At 46.4% G+C, this 25702-nt stretch overlaps 1 protein-coding gene and 1 long non-coding RNA gene across 8 annotated transcripts in view; one reads left to right on the top strand and one right to left on the bottom strand.

Moving 5' to 3' along the window:
- The window catches only part of ASIC4 (acid sensing ion channel subunit family member 4), a 208000-nt gene extending 183048 nt beyond the window's left edge, over positions 1-24952 (top strand). For 3 of the 7 annotated variants that reach the window (XM_081884146.1, XM_081884148.1, XM_081884147.1), the window contains exons 3-11: positions 40-167; positions 2654-2813; positions 4322-4378; positions 5040-5193; positions 5348-5439; positions 6265-6344; positions 7013-7117; positions 22554-22647; positions 24472-24952. In XM_081884146.1, the coding sequence (XP_081740272.1) occupies positions 40-167; positions 2654-2813; positions 4322-4378; positions 5040-5193; positions 5348-5439; positions 6265-6344; positions 7013-7117; positions 22554-22647; positions 24472-24581 (980 nt within the window). In that variant the 3' untranslated portion in view covers positions 24582-24952. Of the gene's footprint in view, positions 1-39; positions 168-2653; positions 2814-4321; positions 4379-5039; positions 5194-5347; positions 5440-6264; positions 6345-7012; positions 7118-11969; positions 12126-18040; positions 20117-22553; positions 22648-24471 lie in introns of those variants that run through there. The other 4 variants (XM_081884149.1, XM_081884152.1, XM_081884150.1 and 1 more) reach the window with 2 other exon arrangements.
- Positions 8507-24479, bottom strand: LOC309354300. The gene is made up of 3 exons (XR_014162193.1): positions 23784-24479; positions 20808-20974; positions 8507-9222 (listed from the first exon to the last, which is right to left on the bottom strand). It is a non-coding gene; the product is annotated as an uncharacterized lncRNA (long non-coding RNA).
- Positions 24953-25702: the final 750 nt, after the last annotated feature.

Here is a 25702-nt window from a genome sequence, read left to right as displayed (position 1 = left end):
AACCTTCCTTAACTATGGCCTCATTCCTTCCCCTTGCAGATGAGACATCATTTGAAGCTGGAATCCGAGTACAGATCCACAGCCAAGATGAGCCACCCTACATCCACCAACTGGGGTTTGGAGTCTCTCCAGGTTTCCAGACCTTTGTGTCCTGCCAGGAGCAGAGGGTAAAGACCATGAGACAAGGGAAGATGAGTGCAGGGCTGGGAGGAGAAAAGGGCTCCAGCTTTTCGGGGAAAGTGAGACTGGAGATTGTGTGGGGTCTGATAACAGTAAGGGGGCATAGAGAGATATGCCTCTGGCAGGGACAGGTAGATGCAAAGTGCCATAGCCACATTGAGCAAAGAGGTAAGGATTAGCATGGCTCCCAGTCAGTGAATGTTTATCCCTATAACCTCCCTATGAGCTGTTAGAGAGGAGGACTAAGCAGTGGCTTTAATGACATGCTAGTCAAACATCCCAAAAGGATCTGGACTTGAATGTCACTGTAACAGGCATTTGGTAGCCTAGGACCCAGGACTCTTACCAGGTCTGGTTCATTCGGGCTAGTTGGAATGAGGAGAACTGGACAACCTCAACATCTCTCCCACCAGACCCTAGCCTGTAGATAGCAACCAGATGTGATGCTGTTACAGTGACCTCCACTTAGCAGGCCAGACCATGGGTCAACCAGGATTTTTAAAAAATCAGATCATTGCTTGCAGAGAAGTTAAATATAAATGATAGGTCTGCTTGCTGACATCTGGGGAAAAACCCAGCAGCACAGCACATCTTAATGCTATTCAGCAAACTCCACAACTTCTCAGCTAACTCTAATGCAGTTTGAATGAAGACACTGAAGTGTTTACAGATCTTTTGCAGGGATTGTTTTGTGCTTTCTAATGAGGAGAAGCAAATCTATACACTTAAACTGGTTTAATGGTTATTCCATCTTTCCAGGGAAGCGTGACATTTGTAATTCAATAGAATAATAAGGATCTTAGGAGAGAAAAATCTCAGCACCTAACCAAACTACAATTCCTAGGTTTCTTTGGGGGAGCCATGAAAGTTAATATGACATAAAAGCAATATAAATCTGTAGTGTAAATACAAGGTGCTGATTTTCTCAGTGTTCCGGGAAGAAATGCCTAAATCAGGAGCGGGCAGCCTTTTTGGCTCATCAGGTCAGATCTTTATCTACCCCCTTCCCAACCGGCAATCTTTGTCAGGTGGGCAGGACCACCCACACATCAATCATATGATGTCATAATGATGTCATATGATTGATGTGTGGATTGTCCTGCCCACCTGTCAAGGTTGGCCTGCAGGGTTGGGGGAAGATAGCGACCAGGCAGGATTGAACTCTCCGTGCCTCAGTCAATGTGTGATGAATTTAGTCCTGCTTTCTGCAGGGTTTGGGTGCACTATTGAGTTTCCCACCTTAAATGATTGTTTCTTCACAGGCATTGGAATCAGAGGGAAAATCTGAAATGGCAAAACACAGTTCCCATAATCAGAATGAATTGCAGAAGCTTATTTCAGACCCAAAAAAATGCAAGACAGCTGCCGTCCTTTTAGAAGCATTCCTTTATCAGACGTTACATTAATTGCATTGAACTGTGTCAATTTAGTGCCTCATTTCCTTCCTCCACCATGTTCAAATTAAACTCTACCTAGCTTTGTTTTAATTTTAGCTCAGCTTCAGCACAAGGCAATGAGCAGTTTAAAATTTTTCATACATATCAATGAATTGGCATATGCAGATGAGCAATCCTCGTTCCATCTAGCCGGGTGGCAACTCTGATTATTCATCAAAGAATTCCACAGCATTACAATGAATGAAAGAAAAAATCACCGTAAAAAAGTGTTAAATCAACATTTGTCATTTGAAGGCTCATTTCTTTGCATTCTGCCAGCATCTGCCAGAAAGAAGTTGATCACATCACATCATGTAGGCTTTCTCATTAGATATTGATCTTGAAATACCACCCCCTCACACACCAATCACCTTCCTTTGTAGGGCTTATGCTTAGTATTTATATAGCACATTTCAAGTATTCAAGGTTCACGTTATTGATAATGTAGTACAAGGTACTGAGTACTTGTATCTCTCTAGCCCTTACACAACATTCCTGTAAGTTGGGCTGGTGTCTTAATAGAGCACATTGGAAGGGGAAAGAGTGCAGAGGCTGTGAGGACAATGACTTCCTTATGGGAGCATGTTCTTGATTTGAGATTTGAACTGCAGACTTCCTTAGCCACTGCACTTGATCTGTATGAAGAACTGCCCTTTTCCAAGGCTCAAATGAAAACTGTTAGATTCATTCTGCAGATCTGTAGTGAGAGTACAAAGCGTGCACACTCCGAAATGTCAAGAAAAATCTGATGCAACTGTATTCCCATTAATACAGAGCTCACTGGTGGTGCCTCATGCATGGGTTTGAACTTCCATGCTGATGGGGGGGGGGGGAACCAAGCACCACTAGGGTTATTAACAGCAGAGCTTGTGGGACATTGGGAGCGGATAGGGACTGGAGAGCTGAGCTGGGAAATGGGCTTCAGTGAGAGCAAAACTCCCTGCCCCAGAGCCGCATTGAGAGAGGCATTCTTGGTCCCCCAGCTGGCCAGGGCGCCACTTTCTCTTGGCTCTTAGCCTGCCCGCCTTCTCCTGCAGCTGACGTACCTGCCCCAGCCCTGGGGCAGCTGCCGGGCCAGCGTGAAGGGGGAACAGGTTCTGCCCGGCTACGAGAGCTACAGTATTGCTGCTTGCAGGCTGCAGTGCGAGAAGGAGGCTGTGGTGCGGAACTGCCAGTGCCGCATGGTGCACATGCCAGGTAAGGTGACCCACCACCACCCCTCCCCTTAAGTCCCACGGACTCCAGGACTCTCTCCTTTTGCTGCCTCGTTGATGTGCTGGAATATGAATTCATTTCTGCCATGTGCTATTTTGACACTGTTGTCATTTTCCTGGACTGCTCTTGTTCCTTTAATGGAGCAGCCAGACATTTGGCAGCAAAGCAAGTGAAGCTTTCCCCATAATCCATCTGTGTGCCAGGAAAAATTTTGTGTGTGTCATACAGTTATTAAAGAGACAGGAGCTGGGGGAGACATAGAGGTAGCACTCCCACATACCCTCTATGGGCCCACCCTGCTCTCAGCCTCCTTGCACTGCCATATTCTATGCCTTCTTGGGTATTAGGATCCCTGACACACTCAAGTTACTTGTGGGAGAAGAGACTCTCTTGCATAAGCCCCTGGTAATTGTGACTCAACTTGCCCATAGCGCAGATCTTTGCCCTGAGATCTCCCTACTGGAGCAGAAGTGTGACCCTCCATAGTGACTCCATGCAGGCATGTGAGCACCTTAGGAAAAGATCATTCAAATTATGTCTCCTCTGACCCAGCCCCTGGAATGTGTTGGGCTGGCTGTAGTTTTTTTCCTTGCCTTCCACACCAGCAGCTGTTCTGCCTCCTTCAGTCTCCACCCCCCCCCCCAGCCATCTGCCACCTTCCAGGGCATCTCATCACATGAAGTGGACTGAAGTCCACAAACCCCCGTCTAGAGAGCGATCAATCTGACAATGAAGTCCTGGGAGGACTTGGGTATGTATGTTTAACGTGGAGAAGAGATGGTTAAGAGGTGGTACAATGGCCACCTTCAGTTATTTGAAGGGCTGTCACATAGATGATGGAGCAAATTTGTTCCCTGTTGCTCCAGAGGGCAGGACCCCAATCAGATTACAAGAAAGGGGATTTCAACTAAATGTTAGGAAAAACTTCCTGGCTGTACGCACTGTTTGAGAGTGAAACAGACTGCCTTGGAAGCTGTGAGGAGAAGGGCTTTCCTTCATTAGAGGCTTTTAAACTGAGGTTGGAAGGTCACCTACCAGGGATGTCGTAGCAGTGGATTTCCTGTATCCAATGAAGAGTTGGACTAGGTGGCCACTGAGGTCCCATCCAACTCTAGAACGTCTTATCAATACAGGAAATTTACTACAACAGTGTCCCTGTTAAGTTTCAGTCCATCCTCAGCTCAGGACTCATCCAGACTTCCTTTTGTGCTGCATTTCTAGGCTTCAAAGCTCTGTGTCCGAGTGGTTTTGTTTTGTTTTTTGTCTCTGCACTTTCCCTGGGAAAACCCTTGTTTTTACTGCTGAATCAGAGCAAACAGCAATCTGCAAGGGGGAAGCCCTTCCGTCAGCAATCCTAGGCATTTGCCTATAATTGCCTAATGAAGTGACCAACCTTCTCTCTTAACACCACCGAGTAACAGCATGAACTTGAATTGGGGTGAGGAGAGGACCCAACTCTGTATCTCACTAACCAGGTCCTTCTCCATCAGGTAACGAAACCATCTGCTCGCCCAACGTTTACATTGAATGTGCGGACCATACACTAGGTAAGTGCTTCAGCAGATACTGAGCAGCCTGTTGAGAGACCTGGGGGGAGAGGATCTGGTCAGCCGGTAGAACGGAAGGGGAACCCCTATTAATTGTTGTAGACACAGCTGGGTGTTTGATGGCTTAAGCCATTAAGCGATAAGGCTGAACAGTTTTTGTTTGTTTTGTTGTTTGTTTTACAGCGTTTATAGTGTGCTCTTCATGGAATATTTTCAATACCAGAGCAGGAAAGAAAGTAATAATCAGAGGGGGAAAACAACAATATACAACATTACAAAAACTGGTCCAATAAAAACAAATTAACAGTTCTATCATAAGTCAAGCAAGTTTAGGATGGTGGTTTGTGAGGAAGAGTCAGGGAGGCTAATACCACAATCTCTCAGCTGGGGTCTAGTGGGCTGGTACAGAGGAGAGGAGGGCAGCTGTCACCCTGGGGTGTGATGGAGAGGCATGTTGTTGGGCTGCATCGAGGGCTCCACTGACCCTCTCAGACACGTGTTCGTATCCCAACGGGAGTCCCAAGAGGATTTCTAGACCATGAGACATTGCCTCAATAGGCTGTGGGTCTTTTGCCATGGCAGGGATGAGCAGGCAATGGCTCATTTGATTGCTGTTCCAAAGTGTTCTTTTCCTGCCTGACGTGCGGCTCTCTGCTCACAGATACAGCAGTTGAGGATTCCCAGGAGCGCTGTGTCTGCCCCACGCCCTGCAACTTGACCCGCTACGGCAAGGAGATCTCCATGGTGCGCATGCCCAACAAGGGCTCGGCCCGGTACCTTGCTCGCAAGTATAACCGCAATGAGACCTACATCCGGTGAGTGCCCTCTTGCTGATGCGCAGCCCACAGGCTGTGGGAGAAGCACCAGAACATTATAAAGAAAAATGGGCTAGGAGGAAACTGGGTTGGAGGAATATATGAGCCGGCTCAGCCTCTGAATCCTTTCTCTCCCCTCCCCAACTCCCCTTAGGGAGAACTTCTTGGTGCTGGACATCTTCTTTGAGGCACTGAACTATGAGGCGATTGAGCAGAAGAGGGCATACAACCTGGCAGGGCTTCTGGGTGAGTGAATCTGCTCCTCTACCTGCCACCTTCCTTTGGTTAGGGCTAGTGCTCTTGAGGCAAAGCAAGCTTCGAGAAGGAAGCTACACAGGCAGGCAGGCAAATGGGCAAGAACTTGTTTGTGATTCACACCTTATGTTGCCGAGACAGAGACATGACGTGGGCTCACCAAAATCCCAAGTTTTTATGGGAACACAGGTGTCACCTCATTGGCCTTTCCCTGTCATCTGACAGCATCTCTGGCTGTTTGCTGCAGTACTTACTCCTGGACTCCATCACTGGTGGTGCCAGCAATGCAGGCCCAGCAGCAGTTCCCTCTTTTGACAAGCCGCCACACCAAGAAGGCGCCTGGCCTGGACTTTATAGAGCCCCACCCCCCTTCTCCCTGACACACCACACTTTGAGGCCTGTGCTGCCTTACTCCCTGCTGGGCACCCAACCAGTGTGCAGGGAGGTACTACTCCCATAGCAGCTGTGCTCACACCTACTTCATCCTCTCCATGAGGTCTTCCTCCAACCTTTTCCTCCAGTGCTAGAAGAGCCCTGGTGCCCATTGCTTTCAAAAGAAGCAGGAAGCTAACCCTGAAGGAAAGCAAAGTCATACCAATGCTCCTGCTGCTCACTCTCTTGCCTTTCCCCAGGCCACCGCATTCAGTCACCATTTCTCCCTCTCCCATTCCCTGATACTCAATAAAAGCAGCAGGGATCCTGCCTGAGGCCCGGTCACCCTCCTCCCTGCAGAGGCCTTCCCAGTGCTCAGGGTCCAGCAGATGACTTGCTTTTCACCATCGTCTTCCTTGCCCTAACTGCCTCCTTTTCTGCCAGGGGACATTGGAGGCCAAATGGGCCTGTTCATCGGGGCCAGCGTCCTCACTGTCCTGGAAATCTTGGACTACATCTATGAGGTGAGGGCCCACCTAGGGGAGAAAGAAAGGGTCTTTTGTTGCATTAGTTGTGACTTTGTACTGGGCTGAGCTTAGAGCTTGTATCGAGGGGGAACCTATAGCTTTGGCACCCCCCACTAAGATAGTGCTGTACTGTTAACTGCTGGTACCTTACGCAGAGCTGGCAAACTCTCCATGTTGTCCTAAATTCAATGAGTTTACCTGCCGTCAGCACAGGCTATGCTATCCCCCCAAGGTGGTAATAACCAGCACCTGGACCACTTCTAGAGCAAGGATGAGGAACAAGGGATACTTGGAGTTGGGAGTCAAACAATAGCTAGGGAGCCACAAGTCTTCCCTGCCTCCAGTACTACAGAACAAGCTGGTAACATCTGCTGCATCTGGACAGCTTCAGCGAACTCCAGCCACAGTCTGCATGATAGGTGCTTGCTATGGTCCATGTAGGATGCCTGGCTGTTCATGACTACCTGCTTGCAGGACTTAGGGCCTCTAAAGTTGTTTTCCAGGAAGAAATCTTGCTCGATGACATCATAGGGCGAAGTGGGAATAGCGCAAAATGCAAGTTGGCAGGAGTTGCCAAGTGTATATGACACACGTTCCCTACTGCAAAGTGATAGGAGTTTAAACACGCATGGAGCTGCCACTCTCTGCCTTTTGCTGTGCCCCAGGTGATCCGTGACAAGGTGGCCCATGGCCTACGACGCCCCAAGCCCCCTCTGAAGAAGCCTTCAGGCAGCATTGCCACGCTGGGACTGGAGGAGATCAAGGAGCAGGTACACTTGTTTCCCTTGCCACCCAGACTATTTCCTGCAGCTGCCATAAAACGGGGAGTGGGTGCATCGCTGGAAGGAAGCGAGGTGCAATTCTTTGCCTTTCCCAGCTTTGAACCTGGTCAGCTGGAGAGTGGGATGGGGAGGGTAAGAGAGAACAATATTCTATCTCTTTGCATATTTGTATTGGGTAGATCCTCACAATGCCCACCGATATGAAAAATGATGTTGGAGAGTTTGTGTCATTTAAGCATGAGAGCCTCGTTTTGTTTGTGGACCACTGCATGCTTTGGGCCGTGTGGGCTGCATGTGATGTGTGTCTGTATTTCTTAACAGCGTTGGCTGGAAGAGATGCACGTTAATGTGTCAGCTGCTGTGCGAATTCTGTGTATTTATTTATGAGATTATTTACAAACTGCTAACTGATAGAATACATCAAGACGGTGTACAAAAAAAAGAATTAGAAAACTATAAAATTAGAAAACTGTAACATACAAAACTGAGGGATGGCTTAGTTGGTAGAGCATAAGACCCTTAATCTCAGGGTTGTGGGTTTGAGCACCATGTTAGGCGAAAGATTCCTGCATTGCAAGGGCTTAGACTAGATGACCCTTGTGGTCTCTTCCAACTCTGTGATTCTAAAACAAATGGCCAGCACTGAATCAAATTAATTTTCTTAGAAATGCTTGGCAAAACAAAATGTTTCCAGAATTGTCGGTGCCTGTTTGATTTCAACAGGAACAGTGTTGCAAGTTACTGGTACCACCATGCTAAAAGCTTCGGTTTGTATAGAAATTAAACAAATATGAAATAACTATGAGACAGTAAATAGGGCTTCTCCAGATGGTCACAGTTTTCTGGCCAGTTTATAAAGCACAAGGTGGTCCTTCAGGTAACTTCAGGTTAGGGCTTTATACACTGACAGTAATACCTTGAACTTTGTTTGGTAATGTGCTGGCTTTCCACACCAAAATGCTGATGCGGAGCTGCTCTGGTCAAAATCTGGACCGCAGCATTCTGCACTTGCTGCAATTTCTGAACCACCCTCAAGGGTAACCCAGTGTAGGTAACACTGCAGCAGTCCAGTCTAGAGGTCCCCCAGGCATGCAACAGCGTGGCCCATGTATCCCTGCCCAAGAGGCATACAAGCCCAAGCTGGAAAAGGCATTCTTAGTCACCAAGCACCCAGTGACAATGATGGATCCAAGAGTACTCCCATGCTATGTTCCTGTACCTTCAGGGAGAGTGCAACTCCATCAAGAAAAGGCAATTTCTGAAACTGCCCATTTCTGAAACTTGGGAACTTTCACACCCACAAAGCTTCCGTCTTACCAAGCTTCAGTGTGTATCTGGACCTGCTAAACAATGCATCACCATTGTCATATACCTCAACGCTGGGTGTGACGTTATGTAGTGAGCAACAAACGTTGCTTGAAGTCTTACAGTTCTGTTTGTCTTTTTTGTGCTCTGGACCATGAGAAGAGCCCTGCAGAATCAGACCAAGGTCCATCTGGTCCAGCACCTTTTTCCCACCAACTGTGTCAAGCTAGATATCCCTGGAAGCTCATAGATTTGATGGCTATCTAGTGTTGAAGTTTCATCCTGCTGAAGTTTCATTTAGCTATCATGTTGACAGACCAACATGCTGAGTTCTCATGTGCAACACATGACTATGCTGCTGCAAGCAGTGTGTGGACATGCTCCTATGAGTATATTTTTATATATTTGTGTGAGCCCATTGTGATCTGGGGTAGACAGCACCTATATACCAGTACATACATCTGTGCATGAATGTATACATATGCACATACATATGTTTCTGTTTGTTTGTGCATAAAAGAGGCAAGACTGCTTGTGCGATGCCTGCAGAGAAGCCTTTGGTTACATCTGTGAACCTGTCGTAGTTAAAATGGGGAATTTACTACAAAACCATCCTGGGCAATAAGTGTTTTACAGTATATAAACCCTCAGTGAATGAAAGCACCTCCTAGCTCAGTTTGAGCATCTGTTCACTCTGCGTCTCTCAAGTGCAGCAGATTCAGTGTGGCCAGACAAGTGACAGCTCCTCTCTGCTTTCCTCTTGCTGCATCCCACCTGACATGGGAAACCTACAACAGGGACCAGAATATGGAAAGCTGGTTACTTACGGAGAATATGAGTTATTGCCTAGTGAAATTGACAAGTGTACTTTCCAAAGGTTCTGACAGCTAAAGGAGATGTTAGGCCTGTGCTTCTAAAGAAACCAATCTCCAATCAGAAATGATTTCCAGAAGTTCGTTTGTGGTGTTTATAGAAGGTGTCAGTAACTGGAAGCCGTGAGCCAAATCTGTCCCTCTAGGCAGTTGAGGAGTGTGAGATGGTTCCTCTACTTAGGGAGATGGAAACCAATGCCTTGACCCACCACTTCTTACAGCAGTGGAGGGGAATTGCCAGCCTTCCAGATACTGTTGGACTCTCAACTCTCCTCAGCCCCAGCCAGCATGGCCAACTGTCAAGGATTATGAGAGTTGCATTCCAGAGACGGAATGTCTTGCTGGCCCGGGAATTTACAAAGATAGCCTTTAGATAGCAAATCTTGCCTCCTTGCAAATAAATAATAATTCTAGAGATTATAGAGAGCACTTCCACAACCTTGATAAAGAGACAAAAGAAAATCAAAGATGCACACTGTTTGTTTTTTTAAGGAATAGTTTCTGCAAAAGAATTCACCTACTTTGCTAACAGTTAATGAAGCAAATTGGTAGGGAGAGGAAAGATGGCAGGATATAACAGAACAAAGAAATCTAATCTATAATAGTAACTATTTGAAAAACAAAAGATGTGACCTGGCACTGTACCACAATGACTCTATTTAACTTTAAATCAGGGAGTTAAGTAGTGTAAACATTCAAAAACCAACACTGCACCCGTGAAGAAAGAGAGGCCCTGATATCTGCCGGCTGTTTGCTCACCTATGGAAATGAATTGTTTAGAAAATGTGTATCTAACAAGATGCTGATAAATCTCAGACCCCGAGCAGGAAGAAGCTGATAAGGCCATTCAGCTGCAGAAAGAGTTGATTGGGAATACATAAGATGTAAATGCAAGCTAAAGTTGCATCAAAGAAGGATCCAGACTATGTATATTTTAAGAACTCCTCCAAATCAAGGAACCTGACCCAGTGACTTCCACCCACAGAAACAGGCTTTCACACCTAGATCAGCTGCAGTGCACACTCAACAGGCTGCCATTTGGAAGGAAAAGATGGTGCCCAGAATGAGATGGCTGAAAATAGAACTGATTGAATTACCCCCTCCAGATCCCTGTGCTGAAGCAATTTCTGAGTAGCTGTGAGTGCAGCTCTGTGCAGATTTATGTAAAGATCCTGGTGCCATAGATCAGAGTGCAGAGGTCTAGGAAATGGTCCTTGCATTTTTCCCTTTTCTAAAAGATTACATGTATGAATTTGAAGGAAAAATCATTGTTTGCCTCTGTTATTTTATTGCACAAATAACAATAAGGATGTCAATTAAATCAACCAAAGGCCTGGTTAAAAAGGAATGTTTTTGCCGGGTGCCTAAAGGGGTATAATGAAGGTGCCAGGTGAGCTTCCCTGGGAAGCCACTGCAGAAAAGTTGTGTTACCACCCCCCAGACCTCTTGAGGAGGCAGTACACAACGAAGGGCCTCGGAATACGATTTCAGCGTCTGGGTAGGTTCATATGGGAAAAGGCAGTGAGGTATTGCGGTCTTGAGTCGTTTAAGGCTTTATAGGTGAAAACCAGCACTTTGAATTGGGCCTGGAAACTAATTGGTAGCCAGTGCAGTCAGACCAGGATCGGTGTAATATGATCAAACCATCCTGCTACAGTAAGCAACCTGGCCACTGAATTCTGCACTAGCCGAAGTTGCTTGTCTTCAGAGGCAGTACAACGCATTGCAGTAATCTAACCTTGAGATTACCAGAGCATAGACATAGTGGTTAGGCTATCCCTGTCCAGTTAGGGGCATAGCTGGGCCACCAACCAAAGCTGATGGAAGGCACTCCAGGCCATTGAAGCCACCTGGGTCTTGAGGAATAGCAAAGGATCCGTGAGTAAACCCAAGCTACAAACCTCCTTCGGAAGAAGTGTAACCCCATCAAGAGCAGGCGACCTCCCACCCATCTGGTATAGGGAACCAACCACTAACAGTGCTTCAATCTTATCCGGATTGAGTTTCAGTTTGTTGGCTCTCATCCAGTCCATTACCAAGGCAAGACACTGGTCCAGCACTTCCACTGCCTCACCTGCAGAGGTAAAGGAGAAATAGAGCTGAGTGTCATCAGCATACTGCTGACAACTTACTCTGAACCTCCAGATAACCCTGCCCAGCGGTTTCATGTAGATGTTAAACAACATAGACATCAACAGTGAATATAGAATCCTGTTTTTCTAGTAGTCAATGGTATAATAATGGTCTTGTGCCTTCCTGGGCCTGTTAACTATTATCATTAAAAAGAAACCAGTCTTAACATACTTGTCCCCAAGTGTGCAAAGAAAATGCTACCAAAAATTGAAGAGGGCTCAGGCCTAGCTAGCCTTGGTCAAGTGCAGCACTTTAGTTTTCACAGAGGTGTAAAGAAGACCAGTACCATTTTTCTAGACTATGCAGAGGCTCCTGCTCCTGTGAACCACAGCAGACACCTACTGAAAGGAGAGAGAAAATATCTAAGACCTACCAGATTGTTTGGTTAATGGCCTCATTACTACATATCGACATTTCTTTACCGAGATGAATGGGAAGAGAAATAGATGGCAGAGATGGAGAATGAGGAACCATTCGCGGATTTAGGCACCAAGGTTTTTTTTTATAATTTCTTTTTCCTGCCTCCACAGAAGTATCTTTGTCCTGATAACCTCTGCACCGTTAGTCAAGAAAAGGAATGCTTCAGATCCGTTGAGTAGGAAAAGGTGCACTGCAAATTCCAGCTTGTGACTTTCTCCCCTGCAATATGATTATAGCTGCCGGAAATAAAACCCCTTAATACATTACTCCAGAGTAACTGGTCTACTTGGAAATCACGCTAGGCTGTTCTTCCTTGCTCAGGGCACAAATCCCAAAACCAGGGAGGAAAACCAACAGCATAATGTGGTTGGGCTTCAGAAGCTGGCAAATGTGAAATGGTACGCAGATGCACAAATGTAGCAGCTCTGGCTCTGCTGACTGTTGATTCCCTGCCTGGTACTGCCCAGCCCATGCAAGGAAGATCAATGTGGAACTAAATTGTATCTGCTGTATCATTAGTGGGACCCTGAGACCAACACAGATGCGCAGTTCTTTGTACCAACTTGGAAGCACTGCCCCACCATCAATCCACTGCAAAGTAGCATGTCATCGAGGACGCTGGAAACAGATGGAGGATCCAGGTCACCCTTTGTTTAGACATGAATGGATGGCTCGGAGGCTGAGATTCAGGAACAGATTCAAGGACACAGAACCCAGAGAGGAGAAAATTTAGAGACACATGGAGGACTGGGAAGGTGGAGGCACAGGCTACACAAGAAGGCAGCAATAACATGAACAAAGCGTACTGAGAGCTGCTGGTGCCGGGCATGGAGAAGCAAGGAATAAGTGGTGGTTACCAAAGGAAGGCAGCTGCCCGTAGGGTGAATCCATGCAGTCTGCATGAGATCATGTGTCAGCATTGGAATACAAACAGGTGGCTTTCTAAATGATGGGCTGGTGCCCCTACCTAAGCACATAAGAAGAGTCTGCTGGATCAGGCCAAAGACCTATTTGGTCCAGCATCTTGTTCTCACAGTGGCCAGCTTGTGCACAGGACTTGAACACAACAGCCACTCAAAGATGCAGAGTGGAGGAAGACTGGGCCAGCACTTCTATTCTGGGTGCCATTTACCATGTAGTCCATTGGTTCCTTCTGACCAAGCCTGGATACAGAAAATTTCAGGTCAAGGCTGAGTCTTTTTTTGCAGACAACAGCCCTCCCACTCTGTGTTTTCCAGCCTACGTTCCCTGCTTCCACTGCTTGACCTTTGGAAAGTTGGAACAGCTTAAAGGCCACAGGTTCCCTCTCTCTCCCCTTTAAGCATTATTCCCTGGTGGCTTTCCTGTGGTGCTAGAATGATACAAGATTTGGAGCCCTGCGACTCCCCCCCCCCCCATGGGTGTTCCTGCTGAAATGGTCCCTTTCACAGTTGCCTCCTACCTAACCAACCTCTAAAGACAGGAACCACTCGGAGAAAGGTCACAGAGGATGATCTTAACATTCAGACAGGTCTGCATGGTCATGCGTATACAGCAATATAGTGTAATCAGAGCAAGCTTTAATCGTGCAGTTGGGCATTTCCTGGGCCCCAAGGCGAGCAAGCGACTTGCTGCCTCAACAGTAGTGCCATTCTCATGTTACTTGCAGGATTCAAGAAGATCAGAGGCAGCATAACTTGAATTCTAGGCTGGCATGTCCCATAACATCTAGGCTCGCATGCTCCCCAAATCCTGGAGCCGGCACTGAATTGTTTGTGTGCATGTGTGAGTGAGCATGAGAGATAGGGAGAGCTGCATTGCCTGCCTCTAATCTCATGTGAGCATGATGGTGAGCGAGTGACATATACCGCATGCCTGTATTAACGGCATGAGCGGGAGCTGTTCCGCTGGTGCATTCAATATCCCAGGAGCCCTGATGTTATATAAAGATAAAACACAGGAGGCAGAGCCAGGGAAAGCCCATCAAACATGCCGATTTTTGGCTGGCTCTGGAGCCTTTGGACAAGGAATAACTAATTAGCAGCTGAGTTTACTTTAATTTCCTGCTGCTGCCAACATTTAAGTCAATAGAAGCTAGGGCTCCTTGAAATTCAACCTGGCTGCAGCAAAGGGCTGTAAATAAAGGTGCAGACAGAGAACTACCCAGACTGGTCTTTGTTTTGTGGCAGTTCCAATGCCGCCTCTGATGAGTTGGCCAGTAGGGCACTGAAGGCAAAAGAGGCCCATGTGGCTGCAGCAGGACCTCTGGGCACCACCCCAGCAAAGCTGTGCTCACTCCTAGCACACCAGCCAAGATGAAAGCAGCATTTTGTATTCCACTTGAGTGGTTGTGGATTTACAGGCTTAACTCTGGACCCAACCCGCTGAAGGAAGTCCTTTGTTCTCATCTTGGCTTTCAGGACATGAAAGCTGCAATCCTGAGCCATTAAAATCAATGAGGCTGTTGCTGTCGATGTCTCAGGATTGCAGCCAAACATCCCAGGGTTACTCCTGGCATGGGATATATGTCTTTACTGCAGTAGACCCATCACTGTCCACTGCACACTGGCACACTCCATGTGGCTCAGGGTTGAATTTGGACATTGGCTCCTTAACAGCATCATTTGTCGGCACAGAGATGAGCTATTCTGGGCCGACTGAGCTGTGATTTCTCGGTTCCTTCACTTTCTCCTTTTTATGTTTTTATTTTAACCTCACATGTAATAACCATGCAGTTGCATATTACTTCGGTTTTTATCACAGAGATGCACAATAGCACAAATCAAGAGGATGTGCCCTAGATACAATGCGAAGTACATACCATAAGGACATACGGAGAGCCTACCAGGTCAGACCAAAGGCCCATCTATCCCAGCATCCTGTACTCACATTGGTCAGCCAGATGTTCAGGGAAGGCCCACAAGCAGCACCTGCGTTCAGCAGCACTCTCCCCTCAGTTGCAAGTCCAGCAACAGATTTTCACATGGACCACCCTACGTTTAGTACTTTCTTGCTTAAAATCTCAGGCAACTGTGCTGGGAGAGTTCTTTGCCCGACACCCTGGACAGCCACTTCCATTGAGAGTGGGCAGCCCTGAGCTAGTTGATGGTCCTGTGTTCCCACCTAGTGCAAGGCAGCTCCTTGTAACCTAAACCAGCCGCATAGTAAGAATTGCAGTTGCATCTGGGGTTTTTTTGGGGGGAGCAGCTGTGAAGTTGGGAGAGACCGCAAAAAGTTGCTCTTCCTGCCCATACCTGTTGTTTGGACTTAAACCCAGGTGGGCTGTGGGAGGGCAGCAGGTGGGATGGGTAGAAGGGGTCTTATAAACAGCAGAGAACACCAGAAAGGAGACCCCATAAGATAGTGCTTACAGGATAGAGGAAGATTACAGTGGTGGAAGAGTAGCAGGAAAAATACCAGAGAAGGAAAATTCCTCATGCCAGCTGGTTTGCAGGAGGGATAGGCGCTCACTCGTAGGATGAGCTGGGGCTCTTTGGTCCAAGAGCAGAAACCAGGAGAGGAGATATAAGCCTTGTCCTCTGACATAAGAGGGGACTGAGCAGAATCTGAAAGGACTTGTGGAGAACACCACACTGTTTTTCCAACATCTCATAGTGGAAACCTTATGAGAAAGTGTTGATTTCTATTGTAGGGGATGGATTAGAATCTCCCCCCACCTCTAAAAAAAAAAATGGGAAGGGGGTCTGATGCCGAACACATTTTCAGCCACAGAAGCAGTGGAGCAACATACACCTTTAGGACATGCCACTCTGCTTCAGCATAGGGTCTATCTAAACAGAAGCAAGAGAGATGGATGTTGTTCGTGGTCCCTCCAGGTTAGATGCACGCAACAGATGCCTCCAATCAATACTTATCTGTGGCAAACAGCTAGTGCAAAATAAGCTCCAGCGTAGGAGATCAGCTGTGTTGTCACAGCACCACCTTGTGGACAGAATCATTTTTTTCTGAGCAAGTACTGTAGTGACAGTTCATCCTTTCCTGCTCAAGCACCTGGAGGCCTTATCTTCAGGAAGGATGGTGGCAAGTCCAGTAATATTATCATGTAGTCAAGGGAGGCTGCCTTTTCTCCAGGAACTTCTGGCTTTGCCAGGCATAACATGAACCCAGCAGTGGCACAGTTAGGTCACCCCTGTGCTGGTAAGCTAATGAGCACATGGAGGGTGGTATTCAGCTAAGTTTTACTCAGCGAAGACCCATGAAATTAACAAGCATGACTAAGATAGATCTATTCTGAGTAAAGTTGAGTTGAACACGATTTAAACACACACACACACACCTCATTCAAGCCATTCTCTATCCACATTCCATGAAGTGCATGTTTGCGTGTTTGCTTGCCTAATGTTTCTTGGAGATGCTAGACAGTATTTGAAGTGCAAGCTTTTGTGCATTTTGGACATGCTAACTGTTTTTCCTGTTTGTGAAAGGCATTTCATGCTGTGCACAGGCTATGCTTTCTGAAGACCCATCGATGCAACTTCCACCTTAACCTATAATTAATCCTGATCCAGCAATGGCAGCTTTCTAGCGCAGCAAAAACATTATCCATGGGGTGTAGAACCTCGCTGGAGAGAGTGGGAACCTTTTTCTTGTTTCATAATTGCAGCCGTGTCTGCCCTGGTCCCTTACCAAGGGAATATTGCAGTGAAATGGCTTAGACCAGGGGAATGTATATGGAATGAAAACAGAATATGTAGCTTAGACAATGATATTCCCACATAGCAGCTCCATGCCACTGAAGAAATATCATCTGTGTGCAGCCTCAGCTCTCCGCATTAAAATTGCTAATGCACCTAGAGACCTCCGATGTTAAGGACCTGAAATAAGTTTCCTGCCCGGGAATCTCACATTTTATTAACATTGGAATTACTACTTAATCAACATGAATTGTCCTCCTTCATCTTATTTATACATGCAGCAGCTAAGAATCATCTCCCTGGTCCATTTAAGAATGAGATTGGACATTCTAATCTCTCTCATAATTTTCTCTTTGAATAATATCCACCCTAAAGCATGATTCCTGAGCTCACAGAGCCTCTCTGAATTTGATGGTGTGAAGTATACCATGGTACAGCTTTACCCTCGGGAGCTATCATTTCATCTCATTCGCTAAATCACACAGGGCACTGCATGTTTCTAACAGCTTTATACCCACAGCTGTAATTATATTTAGAGTCTTGATCTCATCTGACATGGTTGAGTGTGGCATCCCTCCAAGTGTAGATTCCTATTCCATGGAGTGAGATTCCCACACACACACACACACACATCCCACCTTTAAGGGTGTGGGAGATTTAACAGGGCTACAGGCAGGGGGTCAAAAGTAGAGCAGGCTCAAGAACTTGCATTGGAAAGGAGTTATATTGCTGTCCAGCAGTGGAAATGGGGGACTAGACAAAAAAGACAGGTGACTGTCAAGTAGGTAGGGACTGCCTAAACCTGGCTTGGTACATGGGATGCCTGGAGAGAGTGAGGTTGTCAGAAGATGATGGAGCTGTTTAAGGAAGAGCTGAACAGATAAACCCTGTGATAGAGCATTCCGAAGGCCCATCTCAGAGAGCAAAATTTAGGAATGGAAAAATATTGTCATTCTGTGCCATAATCTTAACAGCTCCAGCGTTTTGCTACCACCACAGAGGAAAAGAGTTCCTGCTAGTCCATGTTTCTTCATCCTGCCTCTTTCTCATTTCTGGATGCAGCAGACAGTGTAATGTCATCACCAGGGCCAGGCTATTGGCACTCTAGGCAAGGCTAATTACTCGCACAACACCCCCCTCCAATAGCTAACTTAAAATTTCAAGAACAATGTCCTGCAGAAATAAAATTCTCCAAAATATTATCAGAAATTTTTAAGATATAACGAAAAATAATTGAATAAAGCTGCCCCTCAAAGGTCAGTCCTGCACTCCTCTGAGGCCTGTGCGCTGGACAGCTGCCTAGTTGGACTGATGGTAGCACTGCCCCTGGTCATCAGGCAGGGCAAGGCACAGATAGCCTGCTGATGTTATATCACTTTGCAAGAAAGCGGAGGTGTCTCTCCATCACTTCTTGTCACATGCAGCCTTCCTGGAGGTCTCCCTCTAGGAAACTTCAGCAGAATGCTCATAGAGCTACGTACCACCCACCCACCCAGAGGTACCAGCTGCTGTGCTGACCGTGTTTCTTTTCTCTCTTTCTTTCTCAGAGCTCCTGTGAGAGCCTGGGCCGCCACAACGAGGGCAGCTACCCCACAGGACTTCTGCCCAACCACCACCACCGCCACCACTACTCGGGCCAAGGGGTCTTCGAAGACTTTGCTTGCTAAGCCAGCTCGTGCGCTGCTCCCCCCAAACAGCAGCAGTGCCTCTGGAGCAGCTTGGGGCACAGCAGGCTCTGGCCTGCGCCAAGAAGCCTTTTCCAAGTGGCCAGGCCAGGCCTTCCTCCCACCTCCAAAGGCTTCCAAAAAGCACCGTGGTGCTTTTATAGCCCCCTCCCTCCTGTAACTAACCCTTTTCCCCAGTCCAGCTGGTCCTGCCCCTGCCCTCCAGGGCTCAGCACCCCCTCCCCCAACAAACCTTCCCCATACTGAAGCACAGAGAAAGACCGAGGATCAGCTGCCAAGAACAGGGAGGTGGAATGGACTCTAAACTGCTCCACTGATAGGAAGCAAGGCTTGACTGAGGCAGGCAGCCTGCCTGGAATTTCACAAAGTGGGAGGAAGGGGGACATGGAGCACGCAAGGGAGCAAAGAGGGCGTCACCAAAGGTAGAGGCAACTCTCTCTCCCCGGGCCCAGTCTATAACACGGTAGCACCACACAACCAGCTGCTCACACAGCCCCACGTGGCAGCCTCTGCCACAGACTCTGAGTAGCGGGAGCCATGCTCCCTCCAACACCTCTCACTTTGTCCTGTCTTATCATTACTGTTCCTACTTACACCTCTTCCCTCAGCCTCCTTACAAACATACATTTCCATGTACCACTATTTTACATGCACACGGGGGTGTCTCAGGGCAGGAAAGAGGTCCTGTATCCCATTGGCTGCTGCTGCTGCTCTTGGGCAGTGAGTGCCATGATGTACCCCACTGCTCACTTGCTGCTGCCCCCCCACACTGAGACTGTGCCCACAAGGAGGTTTAAAGACCTGTCATCCTGCCCACAATGTGCCCCTTTACCATATGGGTACAGGCCCCTCACCCTCATGGCTGGCCAGCCGTCACCCATCCCTTCTTCCCTCAGAACTGTATATTTGTACATAACTGTTTTGGGTCTGTGGTTTTTAGCCGGCTACACTGAGTCTTTCGTTGCTACAGCTGGCCCCTGCCGGCATTGCTAAAAACTGCTGGTAAGGCTGGACACCACGACATCGACGTCCAATCTCAGGTTCCCTCCCAGCTCAAGTGCAGAGGCCGATGCTGCAGGAGGCTGCTGGCACCAACAAAGCCCGAGTGCCCTTGGGGCAGCCCTTCCCAGATGTACAGACGCCCCCCTTCCCCACATCTTCCACCCTCCTCCAGCAGTATTCAGGGTCCAAGCCACACAAAAGCACCCCACCCTCAGGAGAAAGAGCCTTATGGGTCCCACACAATGTCAAGGGGAGGATAAGGAGCCCAGGCAGCGCCCCAGGACTCAGATCCCTAGGCTGAAGCACTTAGTAGCAGACTCGCCCAGTGCATCCGCGTGTGGGGGGTGTGGGCGTGTGCAATGACTCCTCAAGGGCAGCAGGGGGAAATGTCAACTTTCTCTTTGCAGCAGGGCCCTGAGTAAAGGTACAACAGGAAAAAGCCAACCAACCTACCTTGTGCTGTCTTGATGGGACAAGGGAATACCCCAGAACCCAGCTGTGGTCCTCAGCCCTCCATGTAGCAAACCAAAGGAGGCTCCAGCATGCACCGTCGAGACACCTCATGGTGTCATGCCCCACACTTAGGGAAACGTGCCTGTACTCCTGGGGGTGCATTTTCAGGAAGAAAGGTGGCATAGGAATATGCTGCAAATGCCCCCCCTCCTTCAGTGACAACACCAAACTCTTGCATACACCACCTTCAAGAGCAGTCAAGGCATTTGACTGCTGCAGAGGGAGTGGGATATTGCAGATCAAACCTGCCTGCTGCATATGTGTGTGACTCCAAGGGTGCAGCCTGCAGGAGACTCTCGACTGGGGCCCAGCCAGGGATCTTCCCAGGAGGGGGTCTGTTAATCCCATGACTTTACTGAGCGCGAGTCGCCGTTTTACAAATGTACAAGTTTCTCCCAATAAAGAGGCACAAGTAGAACTCCAGCCTTGTTTCTTGTGTCATCAGTGATTCTACCCCACTATTATCTAGCACTCCATCCTTCCTTGGTTTCTTTCCAGCTCTGCTCCTATCAGGAAAGGGATGGGGGGAAAGGCACTGGACCATGTGAGATAACACTTGCATTGAGGCAATGTCCCCCTGCCAAGATGTCCAAATGAATGCTCATTAAATAGCCAATATTGTCTAATCACAAACAACTCAGGCTGAATGCTCATCTGCAGGCAATCAAAATGACACCACCCCTGGCTGCTGGAGAAAGGCAATCCTTACACTCATGTAGCCAGCAGACCAAACTACAAGAAATGGTGGGAAGGAGATCCCATAACTGGTTTTCTTACTGGTCGGTTGGTTGTAGCACAGGGAGTTGGACAAAGCAGCCATGGAAGAACCCCAACTGAGTGGGATGAACAGAGCTGGGGAAAGGTATGTTAAATTCTTTCTCCCATATATGCAAGCTTCCCAGTAATAAATCCATAATAGGCTAAATCTTGTACAAGTATTTGTTAGCTGCGATTCTTGCATTGCAGGGGATTGGACTAAATGGCCCTTTGGGTCCCTTCCAACTCTGCAATTCTCTAATTTTACGAACATAAAATGCGTTTGACACCAAGGTCTTCATCAACTGCCTAATATAAAACAAAAACAAATTAAGTATCATGAATCAACAAGCTTTACCTCACATACTCACAAGAGGCTTCAAGTCTGGAAAAAGATGATAAATTTGTATGGCGGCGGCTGGTTATATTAATTGGCCCAGGAAAGTTTGCTTTGATGAACAACAATTCATTTATCCAGAATGGCTATTTACACTGGAGATGTGAAGTAATTGTTTCGCCTTCCTCCTACAAAGTTTAAAATCCAAGAGTCAAAGCTTATTGATTTGCTATGTTTATGGTTTCATTTCATTCAGGTTATATTAAAGTACTGCTAAACAGTTGGGGGTGTGCAACCCCACTGAAGAGCTGGGACAGATAGGATTCAAAAGCATCTTACAGAGGATACTGTCTTGAATGTGTGTGGGTGCATGATTTCAGATGGCGTAAAGCTTAATAGCATAAAGCTTATTCTTTTCTACATATTTTGGCTATTATTGACAGCAGCCTGGTCCCAAGGGAAAGAAGATTCAACACCATATTGCAGAGAACACAATCCTGGACATTGGGCCCATCATTTGGGGTGGTCCAAAGCTAACTGTGGAGTGCACCCTCCCAGTTGCTCCTTTGTAATTGTCATCTGGGCTCACCACAGATGACTGGCCATTGTCCCAAAACTATGGCTTTGACTGGAGGACAATTATTGTCCATCTTGAAGAAGACAGTCACCCAGTCATGATGTGTACATATAATATGGAACAGACCAAAGCTTGTTTTGGGGTTCAGGGGCATATAAACTTTAGGTCCCTTAATAATAGTTCTGACTGAGCTTTGTTTTGAACTCTCAGTGCAAACAGAGAACTAGTAACCAAGTTCAAGATCAACCCAGTCAGTCTCCTTGTCCACTAGGCCAAACAAGGATCTGCAACCCCGCACCCAAAAAGAAAGAAAGAAAAAAGAACAAGAAAAAGGGATGAATTGACACTACTCTTTGTACATATTAAAGGCAGCGTGATAGGAGATTTCAGATTTGCCTGTGGTGAACAATTTGGGTGAATATGTGCACAGTGCAAGTACTCTGAGAACTCACAAGTTCACACAATGAAGCCAAATGCCATTCTGCACCACCCAAGCCCTCCTAAGTGGTCCTGGATACAGAACCATTGGTACAAGCTTGGCTGCGTACAGAGCAGCCAGCAATAGCTGCCAGTTTAGCTCTTTAGGTTTCTTAACCAGTATTCTGGAGCATGTGACTCCCCTGTTGTACCATCAGTTTCTAGGCTCAGCATAAAGTGAGCTGTCAGGAAGGACAGAGAGATGGTCGGGAAGAAAAACTGGGAAAACGCTGCTCTTTCTTAATAGGCAATAATTCTTTCGAGCTACAGGCAAATAGACACAACAAAATGTTAAACATGCAAGTTAAACAAAAGCCTCCCTTTTCTCGGCTGATAATTGAGCTGGGCCACTTCAGCCAAGGCATTTATCTTCCCAGCCTACATTCTGATAACCCATTTTAAACAAATCCACCCTAACTCAGCATGTACTCCCACTGCTAGATTAAAAGTTGGGTGGAATATATGGGAAGTCTTATCAACAAAAATAAACAAAGTTGACAACAATATGCTAAAAAACTCTGCCTATATAAATGCTGCTGCTAGCACCTAGGACTTTTTTTCAGCCAGAACTCAGTTCCGGCACCTCTCAGGTGAGTGCCATTGCTATTATAAGAGAACAAGGGAGGTATTCATGGTGAGTTTCAGCACCTTTTTTCCAGAAAAATAGCACTGCTGGCACCCATTAGTAATCTGTACCCCTCATTCACCTCCAGGGATTGCCCACCTTTTTTACACCTGGAAGAAGCATAAACCAAGTAACAAGGCTTTCGAAAGCTAGAACATGTCACCAAGTTATAGTAGCAACAGGTGAGTACAAAATCTGGCTCAATGTGTTTACGCTCCCAGGTAGCAAAAAAATGATGGGTTGACTTGCTTCCCTTTGTCCTAGAATCTGATTTGCAAAAGAGAGTAGGGCTCCAGTTAATTAATCACATCAATCTTATTAGTTGCTCACTATAACAAATTATCCAAGTGATGTACAAAAACATTCAGAGCTGAAAAGGCATAAGGCATTTGCTAGCACTGTGATCACTGTTTCCAGCTGGGTCAACAACACTAACACAAAACAAGTGTAAGTGCACTCCCAAGTGCACTTAAGATTAAGTCCAGAGTTGTTGCTCCTCTGGTCAGTTCCATAATCAATTGTTCTGTGTCACAGTCAATCGGAGTATCTAGACCTCTTTGTCATGATCAGATCACACGTGTACACAAGTCTACGTGAAGGTACCAGTAACTGAAATTACACATCACTATGGCACTTCTTCCTTTGGAAGCTTACTTGATTTCATTCTCCATATAAAGATCACCTGGGCATTTTGGTTAGGGAGACAACATTATGTTCCCAGTACTAAATTACTCTTGGGGTCCAGTATCTCCACCCACAGCAATTCTGTGGAAGAGTCTGCTTCTTTAGGGATTTCTGCTTTGCTGAACTTTAATATACAGAGCAAGACCACCTCTGGTATATGGCTGCCGATCCTTCCTATATAGCCTGTATCCAGAGATGAGTGTCCTGTTCCACTCTTCCGACTCCATTCCACCAGGTTTTGATTATGCCCACTGTGCTCTCCTTTGAGATGAAGCCCTCCAGTTTGCCCAGCTTGACTCAGAGGCTTCAAGTCTGGGCATACTAAGATTATGTACTGGGTTTCTTATGCACCCTTCACTACAAGTTCCGAGGGCAAGTTACAACATTATACAAAAAATAATAATATTAGAAACGGTTAAAACAAGTTACTACACTCAGATGAACTGGGTGGATCCTAAAGTCTATAAATCTCAGGTATCAAAAGGCCAGTGAAGAGACATGCCTTCAGCAGATGAAGAACCCTATAGAAGGGAGGTGCCAAACAAGCCTTAGTGAGGAGAAAATTCCACAGGTTGGGGCTGCCACAGGTAAGGCCATCTCTTTGACCTCCCCCTCAAACCCACAATTGCCCCACCTGCTGAAACACTGCCCCTGCTTCTGAGTGATGGCTGAATCAGGAGAAGTGCAGTACCTCACAGATTTACTGAATTCCTGCCCAGACGACTCTGTGGGCAACCCTATTAGCAAGGACAACATTTTCTTGGTTAGAAGTCTTTGGGGTATCAGGCGAAAGTCCCAGTTCACCCTTTGCAAATCAGTTTTGTGATACAGAGCCCAAATTATATAAACTGATTAATTTGCATTGAACGATTGTGATTTTATAATGTTCTAATTTAAACAAGTCAAGCAATTTAAATAAATCATAGTAAAGTTTTAATTTAAACAAAAGTGTAGGAGGACCCAGCTAAACATCAGGGTGGACTCTCTTGGATGATTTTAAGAAGTTGGATGAACATCTGTCATTTATGATCTAGCTGAGATTGCTACATTGCAGGGGGTTGGTCTAGATGACCCTTGGGGTCCTTCAAACTCTACAATTCTGATTCTATAACCTAGCATCAGGCATATGAAAGGAAGATCATAGTTTTGATTTAGTTTTCATTCTTGCTTGCCTTGCCCTCACTCTAGCAAACTGATTTCTCTCTCTCTCTCTCTTTAACCATTAAATTGTGCTTTATTGACTGCAAGTTCCTAATTCTCTAGCCTTTTTTAAATCTTCAGTTGTTTGTCAACATACATCAAAGTGTCCTTATATATTTCAGAAAGGATTAGGAGGAAGGACACGGGCTGGATTAGAAGGGGTGAGAAACGGATGTTCATTAGCAAGCAATCATCTTCTGGAAAGAAAAAAATAATGCTTATGATTAAATGAACGGAATTTGAAGAAGTCAATTTTAAATCTAGCTCAGAAGCGCAAACGGATCAAAGGAGGGAATGTAAATATACCCCTTAGGCCATGACTTGTTTTGGAAATTCAGAATAACCTATTTCATTTGAAATGCATGGACCTCCCTCAGTTGAAATCCTCAGGACCAAACCAGTATAAATATCAGACTGTGGACTCTCAGCTGCTCTTACAATAGCACATCATTGGCATTTCTATGGGAAAACTGCTAGCGACTGTGGTTGAGAATCTGACTTTGCAGGCCCCTTCAATCTCATCTTGTCAGTTATGTGTGTTATGCTCTGCATTGTTCTGTCTGGTTTTATGAAAGTAGAACAATAAATTAAGCAATTCCTGCCTCTCAAGTTCTTTGCTTTAATTTAAATGACAACATATTATACCTTTGCAGCACATTATTTCCCTCAAAGAATTCTGGGCACTGTAGTTTCTTAAGGGTTGCTGGGAATTGCAACTATGTGAGGAATAAACCACAGTACCCAGAAGTCTTGGGGGGATGTGCTTTGAATGTACTTTGTAAATACAGGGTGGGGAATGGTTTTCACATTGAGTGTTGTATTTCCTCATGGAACCCTCTGGTGCCAGTAGTGGACAGGGCCACAAGCATAAATGAGCTGGGCAGTGGATATGACTCTTACCTTTCTACAGTGGGCTACATTCCAGCCAAAGGTTTCCGCAACACACACACCCCACCATCCAGGCAAGCAAGACCCATTCCCAAATATTCAGGGACACCAGTGTGAACAGGGCTGGGCTTCAACCTGAGATTCCCCATACCTGATCTAAATGCTGAAGACATAAAAACCATACGTAGGGAGCCTCCGCAACACTAATCAATTATGTAATTTCTGGTGGAGTAGTGAATTTGTAATAGAGGAAATCATTAGGCACATTTTACAAACCAATCCAATATTGCTCCTCTTATGAATCTATGACGTGGCCCTGGAGCCCTTATTGTATCCTGTCCAGGGCCTTCGCAAACCTGGTACTCATCGGTTGCCATCAACGGCAGCCAAGACGGCTGAATAAAGACTCCACAGTGTTGCTATTGGTTGCAGCCAGTCAGGAAACAGGCCTGCGCTGCAACACAT

This window comes from Podarcis melisellensis, assembly GCF_964234715.1.
Source record: "Podarcis melisellensis genome assembly, chromosome: 1".
Taxonomy (NCBI): domain Eukaryota; kingdom Metazoa; phylum Chordata; class Lepidosauria; order Squamata; family Lacertidae; genus Podarcis; species Podarcis melisellensis.
Note: the sequence above shows the minus strand (reverse complement) of the source record. Positions and strands in the feature narration are given on the sequence as shown.